Source organism: Platichthys flesus, chromosome 2 (assembly GCF_949316205.1).
Source record: "Platichthys flesus chromosome 2, fPlaFle2.1, whole genome shotgun sequence".
Lineage (NCBI taxonomy): Eukaryota > Metazoa > Chordata > Actinopteri > Pleuronectiformes > Pleuronectidae > Platichthys > Platichthys flesus.
The window spans coordinates 11,902,945-11,910,411 of NC_084946.1; the positions used below are offsets into that span (position 1 = coordinate 11,902,945).

The 7,467-nt window shown below is 42.7% G+C and overlaps 1 protein-coding gene across 1 annotated transcript in view; it reads left to right on the plus strand.

Annotated features, from left to right (window-relative positions):
• Positions 1 to 7,258, plus strand: part of LOC133963237 (uncharacterized protein KIAA1755-like) — a 28,035-nt gene extending 20,777 nt beyond the window's left edge. Inside the window, exons 13-24 of the mRNA XM_062398239.1 lie at positions 70 to 267; positions 407 to 1,365; positions 1,579 to 1,828; positions 2,607 to 2,696; positions 3,437 to 3,661; positions 4,166 to 4,336; positions 5,091 to 5,268; positions 5,390 to 5,506; positions 5,611 to 5,862; positions 6,005 to 6,282; positions 6,501 to 6,559; positions 6,675 to 7,258. Of these exons, the coding sequence (XP_062254223.1) occupies positions 70 to 267; positions 407 to 1,365; positions 1,579 to 1,828; positions 2,607 to 2,696; positions 3,437 to 3,661; positions 4,166 to 4,336; positions 5,091 to 5,268; positions 5,390 to 5,506; positions 5,611 to 5,862; positions 6,005 to 6,282; positions 6,501 to 6,539 (2,757 nt within the window). The 3' untranslated portion in view covers positions 6,540 to 6,559; positions 6,675 to 7,258. The remainder of the gene's footprint in view (positions 1 to 69; positions 268 to 406; positions 1,366 to 1,578; positions 1,829 to 2,606; positions 2,697 to 3,436; positions 3,662 to 4,165; positions 4,337 to 5,090; positions 5,269 to 5,389; positions 5,507 to 5,610; positions 5,863 to 6,004; positions 6,283 to 6,500; positions 6,560 to 6,674) is intronic.
• The last annotated feature ends 209 nt before the right edge of the window (positions 7,259 to 7,467 follow it).

Here is a 7,467-nt window from a genome sequence, read left to right on the forward strand (position 1 = left end):
TAACAGTAAACGGTAGATTAAGACATTTCAGACAGGGAGTTCCACTTGACTTCTCATTGTTTATCTCAGGAGAAACATCACTACGCCTTGACCCTTGTGACGGAGGCCCAGGGAATTGTCGCTGCCAGCGTCTCCAGCCCTGCCACAGATGTTTTTCTTACCCTGATAAGTTCTTCAAAATCCAATGTGGATGGTTTTATGTTGCGGGCGGAGAAGAGATTTAAGGACCTGGACTCACTGGTGCACATTCACCGCTTCTGTTTTCAGGTTTGTGGGTGTTTTATTGCTCCATTTTTTTTTCACTTGTAATTTAAATCTCTACTTTTTCTGCTTCCACTTGCCCTTTCTCCGCATATAGAAATCTAAAATGCTGAATTCACTTTTCTCTGTCTCTCTCTCTCTCTAGGCGTCTGCCCTGGCCAAGGAATGCAGTCATTTTTTGGAGCAGGTAGAGCAGGGGTGTTACTCAGCTCAGACCCTAAGCACACTCCAGATGTATGAAAGGAGATTAGGTGGGGAATTCTCCACCCTGCACTTCCAGGCGCTGAAAGCTAATGCCTGTGCACTGGGATCTGGCGTGTTAAAGGTGTGGAATGCATCCTGCGTCCAGTGCCAAGAAGTCAGGACGCGTCTTGAGGAGATGCAGAAGAAGAAAGGAGCAGATAAGAAGCAGACCAAGCAGACCACAGCTGCAGCTTCTCAAATGGAACATGGGGGGACGGAGATGGATGGGAAAAGGAGTGAGATGGGGGAGGATGAACGTCCTCTGATAATGCAGCCAACCTCTCCGAAAAAGGCCGTCAATATTTCAGAAAATAAAAGAGAAAGCACCAGTGCTGCATTTTCCAAACACCATTCAAAACCTGACTTGGAAGAAATAGAGAAAGGACCTGATGCAACAGTTACAAATATAAAAATTACTCCAGTTTTTCCACAAAAAAGTGACAATCATCCAGAGACCAAATGGAGGCCAAGAGAGCACCGCAGCCAGGTAGATCTGAGGAGCTGGGAGTCTACTGAAGTGTGCCATGATTCCCCACCGCACAAAGGTCTTGGTCGGTCCCTGAGCGATGGATCATGTGTCAGCTCTCCCTTGATGAGCATCTCAGGCTTTTCACCTCTGAATGTGAGACACAAACACTGTCAGGGCAAGATGCAGCCACTCCGACAAAATCTGCAGCCTTTCCAAAATCTGCCCATTTCCCATAATGGGACTTTACAGACAGGGAACGTAAGCTGCAAATCGGTCAGAAACAGTCACGAAGTGGAGCGAGAAGGATGCACAACCTCCACCCAGAGCCCTGAAGATTCCACAACCCGACAGACATTACTCCCACCACCAGAAAACAATGGCAGCAGTGTTTTGTAAGTGATGCCACCCTCTCTCAGCTCAGCAATAGAAATGATATTCTTAGCTTCATGAAAGAGAAAATGATTCACCAGTTAAACAATAACATCTTACTCTGTTTTAATCATTTAACATAAAACTAAGTTATGATACCAATATCACCTGGCTTTACTTGAGAGCTTGAATAAAATCTGTGATTTTACATTTTTCATTTCCTACATGTGAAACAGGAAACTGCAGCGGATAATGGAGGAGCTGCTGTCCACAGAGAGGGAGTATGTGAAGGCTCTGGGTTACGTTCGAGAACACTACTTCCCCGAGCTGGAGAGGGCCGACGTCCCTCAGGACCTCAGGGGCCAGAGGGGGAGCATTTTTGGTAACTTAGAAAAACTCCACGACTTCCACCAACATCATTTCCTGGACGAGCTGCAGAGCTGCGTGAAGGAACCCATCAGAGTGGGACGCTGCTTCCTGCGACACGTAGGTGCTGCTGGGTGGTCCACTGTGATGCTTTTGAAAATGTATTAGCTTGCTCTGAGAGAGTGATGCAGCTCGTTCATAACAAAACAAGCTACATGTTAAACAGAAATGGAAAGTGAGTTATCTGAGACTGATACTTACACCAGTGCCCCACAGCTCCGTTATCGAGCCCCATTTAATGTCATTAGACACAGATTTTTATCGCAGACGCTAATAAATACCAGTCCCCTAAACATGCCTGGTATTTCCCTTCAAGATCCATACTATTTATTTAATCAACGAAAATTTCAAAAAATCCCCTAATCCCCGAAAATTAATTTTTCAAAAAATGGTTCTTCCCTGACACATACCGCAAGTTTCATGATAATCCATTCAGTAGTTTTTACATTTCCTGCTAATTAAAAACAAACACAGAAGAAAACATAATCTCCTAAATAGAATCTTAAAGATAAATACACATACGGCTTCATAAATCGATGTGGCTGCATTATTTCCATGACACAATCATGTATTGACAGATGAGCCTCTGTTTAGTGGTCCTGTGTTTCCTTTTTAAACCCGATAGTTCAGTTTAATTAATTGGCTACAAAAGTTCTTCCAGATGTGTCCCGACTGTAAACAGATTTACCCTCTTTTGCTTTCAAGAATCTTTACTTTCAAAACCTTACATGTTGATTTCATTAAACATTTATTGGAATAACAAAATGCCGCATTTTACAGTGTGGCCACTTTTACTGGTGATGATGAATGATGATGGTCTTTATTCCTTTTGTTTCAGAGAGAGAGCTTTGCTTTGTATGCCCTTTACAGCAAGAACAAACCACAGTCTGATAGTCTTCTCATCAATCATGGGCAGGTTTTCTTTAAGGTAAGAACCACTTCCGCTTTACCTTTGCTCTTCATGCGCTCATCTCTCTGCCAAAATTATACATCAGCATCTCTAAAAAGAGAAGATAGTAGTTTTTTTATTTAAATTTAAATTAAACATGTCACAACATGTTATGTCATGTGTTCTACAAGAGGGAGCATGCATATGGACTCTTTACATACATACAACCCCATTTGTAGACAGCAGCTGGCCCAGCTGTGCTTTGCACTAAATGCTACCAGCATGCCCAGCATGGTCACAACCCATCCATCAACCCATCTGTCCATCTATCCTTCCATCCATCTATTGTCTACTTATCCTTTGATGGTCACGGCAAAGTGACAACGTGAGGTACACTTTGACTGGTTCCCAGCATATCGCGAGGAAAAATATAAGACAGAATGCTAACATGCAACACAAAATAGTATTGTCATGTTGACACTAGAGCAGATGTCAAGAGATCAGCAAAGTCATTAGGTTGATCCTCTGGGGAACAGGAATAAATGTATGACATTTCATGGCAATCCATATATATTATATAACAATTTTAATGTGTTTTTCTGTGTTTTATCCCTTACAAAATGTTCTGTCCATATTTGATCCATGTTAAGTCCCACTCACTCTACATTATGCAGTTTTCCAACTCAGCCTCTATCATTATCACAATGCAGTTCTACCAGAACATCTGTAGCACCGCTGCAGGTTCACTGACTGCTCTGTCTCTTCTCTTTGACCACCAGCAAAAACAGCTGATGCTGGGAGATAAAATGGACCTGTGTTCATACCTGCTGAAGCCTGTTCAGCGAATCAGTAAATACAGTCTGCTGCTGCAGGACATGATGAGAGAGTGTGGTCCAGGACAAACCAGAGATATGTCTGAGGTCCAAGCTGCCCTGGAGGTCATCCACTTCCAGCTTCGCCATGGCAACAACCTGCTGGCCATGGACGCCATCCACAACTGTGACGTAGGTCCTGTGTAATTTTGTAAATGCAGAACTTAGACAATGGGTTAGTTGGAATATGACTGATATCATTGAGCAACTTCAGTGGAAACAAGGGATTGAGAAACACAGTACAGGTACTGGCAAGACTACGTAATCCGTCATGGATAATTTGTAGTGAAGGTGAAATGAAGTGAATTTTGGCTTTATGGCTGTGTCATCGAGTAATCATGATAAATCTGGCATTGGATGGGAAGAGCTGGATGAAAAACAGCAGAGCAAACAGTAGTTTTATAATCTCTCCCCTGGAATGTAAAGGGAGATGTGTGGGGGGATGATGGCCTGGAGTTTCCAGTATCTGGAGTGTAGAAATACAGGAAGAGTTGGATTCATGACAAGTTTTTCTGTTCATTTTATGGTCTTTCTCACATTCCAATATAATATTGAAGTTCATGTGCTGCAGTTTCCTGTATCTGCTGTGAACAAAATCTGAACATTAAGCACATGTCTCCTTTTTGTGTGCTGCAGGTTAATCTGAAGGAGCAGGGCCAGCTGAGACGCCAGGATGAGTTCCTCGTAACATTCAGGAAAAAAAAGTGTTTCCGCCACATCTTCCTCTTTCAAGAACTCATCCTCTTTAGCAAGACTCGAAAGACGGACGTAGGAAATGACACATATATCTACAAACAGTCTTTCAAGGTTCATATAGCATACACACACATTCACACACATGCTCACACACACGCTCACACACACGCTTACACACACACACACACACACACACGCTCTTGTACTTCTATCTTTCCTCACTCATTGTCATAGTGACCTTACCCCAACCTTGCTGCATTGCTGCACAAGCCTGGAAAATAGGAAGATACAAGGAATTTGTGATTAAAACTCCACTCACTTCCACCTTTACACAACCAGAACACTCAGCTCTACAGTTGAGTCTGCTTCAGTACTGAACTCATTGAAACACTCCTCAACAGAGAGTTACATGTCAACAGAGCCAGCAACTTAAATTCATGCATATCCTAATGAACAAAACCAAATTACAGGATAATAGGTGTTTGGCTCCCCATCTCTTTACAGTTTGAGTTTGTTGGGGTTTTGTTAACTCTACATTTCTCTGAAACTGATCAGGTCGGTGTTGACGGATGCTGATCTGAAAACTTTAATGACTCAAGCCTGACTGACACAACGCAAAGTTGTATTTTTGAAAGATAACACAGATTTTGTGTTCAAACACCCAACCACTTCCACCATGTACAATTTCCTGTGCTTTACAGTCCAGATGACTGGATACACTCTTTATCAACCACCTACACAACCTCCTCTCCAGCAGTTCACTGGACCCTCTGACACACTGCATTACCCTTTACAAACAATTTGAGTCTTTTCTGTGTTTAAAGCAACCATTTTACAGCTTCAGTTTCTCCTTGTTTGTATTTAGACATCAGACATAGGCATGACCCAGAACAGCGGCGACAGCGGCCTGTGTTTCGAGATCTGGTTCAGGAAGAGAAAAACGCAAGACACCTACGTACTCCAGGCAGTTAGCCGAGAGGTGAAGGAGGCTTGGACCAAGGACCTGGAGCGCATCCTCTGGGAGCAGGCGGTGCACAACAGAGGTAACATCATGCACCGAAGACAGTGAATAAATCAGAGTATTGAATTTTACATCCTCAAAAAACATACCTTATAATTTTAAAAGCATTTTTAAACAAATGTTTAATTTTACGTGTTTGTTAGAGGTCCGTATGCAGGAGAGAGTGTTCATGGGTATTGGAAACAAGCCTTTCATGGACATTCAACCCAGTGAAGCAGCTATCAGTGACAGAGCTGTCAACTATGTACTGATGGGAAGAGGTACGAAAAACACAACCATTAACTCCGATTTCAGTTGTATCTGTAGTATGGGGATAGTTTTCTCTGACCTTTTAAATCCCATCACACTTCTTATTCTCATCTAGTCTCTGCAGAAAACAAGGCGCTGTCCTCTGTGGGATCATGTGTGGCAAAGGATGGGCGGCCAAAATCTGTCGGCTCAGGCACCAGTTCTTCTTCCTCCTCTTCCTCTGGAGGCAGTTCCATGTCCCCTATGGGATACCGGTGTAGACCAAAGGGCAGGTCGATGGATGGGGTGCTTGCAGGATACATACCGCCCCCTGGAGCGCTGGAGGAGGACGATCTGGACCATGACAGTGGGAGTCAGACCTTACTATGTGAGTTTGGACAGTGTACAAGTGGGTTGGTTGAGGTTGTAAGTGTTTGTGATTGATTGACTGGATTTTTCCTCCATCACTCTATCCATCCGCTCACCCCTCCATTTGTCCCATGATTAATCAAGTCTTCTCTACCTTCCAGTGGACAGCTCGGAGTCATCAGGAGAGAGTGTCAGCGGCTTCAGCAGCTGCAGTCATGGCTACCACTCAGCCGTTGGAGGGGAGGCGGAGGACTCCTCTTCTGTGTGTGCCTCTGTAAGCTCTGTTAAAGAGGCTGCGGTCGGTCACCGAGCTGAAGCTTCTGCACAATACCACAAACCAAATGCTTTGGCGGGATCCCCAGACAAGGCTCAACCACCAGTTGCGCCAAAGCCCAAACCCAAACCACAGTGCCAGGCCAAGGATCTCCCCTGTGGCAAGGTACGGCACAAATCTCCTCCATCCAGTATTTAGCTTATTGACATGATTCAAAGCATCAGAAAACACCCAATTAACCCTGAAAGTAAATTACACACAGTAATTAGTTATTACCTTTAGCTGCCATGGTTCCTTTTTTCTGCTTCCCAGATATAATTTGTCGATACTCTGTTGTGATTGTGAATTATCTTAAACTAAGAATGTTTTTATGACTCTATCAGGTTCCGAACACTAACGTTGGAAAATCCACTGAGGTTTGACTCGTTAGAGGTGGTATATGGTGAGTTTCTTAAAGTGTAATTTCATTCCATTGACAACATTATTCAACTACCCTATTATACACATATTTATTAATTTGTGATAATAAACTGTGACCCCCCCCCCCCCCCCCGCAGATCTGGAGTCAAACAAAGAAAAAGAAGCGAGAAGTCGACCATTGTCTGCGTAGAAGAGAGAGAGACTCTTGGAACAGAAACCCTTTAATACAATGTGTTACTGTAATCCATTACCACTCTGTAAATACAGCTTTCAAATCCCACCACTTAACGAAAAGGTCAGAAATGTACTGTACTATGAGCATGAACAGCAACACGTTTAGAAATACACACCGTACCTGACCTGGGTCTGCATAGTGTCTTTTAAATCAGTGTCATAGTTTATTCAGAATATCATAGAGTTGCTATAAGTCTTTGTCTCTGTGCTTAACGCTAAACTACGAAAATGTGGCTAATTCACTGTGGTGAAATAATAAAGCAGCACATAATGTCATCTTTTATATCTACTGCCTTTTGTACAGTTATCAAACTTATTATAAACACTTTCTTTGTTCTTAATTAACAGTTTTGTATAAACGTGTGTGTTACTGCTATGAAGATATTGTTCCATGTAACAGTTGTATTTGAATACAAAACATTTGCAGTAATGGGGTTTGCTTGATTTTATGAGTTTTTATTTGATCCTCAGCATTTTTTTTTTTTCAACAATCCTAACAACAGCAGTGAGCCGGGCACTCTTATTTTTCATTAGACACAGTGTTGTGCCTTCATTATTTGATATACTGCATTTAAAAAGGTCTGCTGAGATTTTACACTTGATTAGTTTTTTTTTACACAAAGCGTTGTGTTGGGTTTCTTTGTTCCATCGCTGTCATTATTCCTCTGACATTGAGGCGCTGACACCAACATTCTC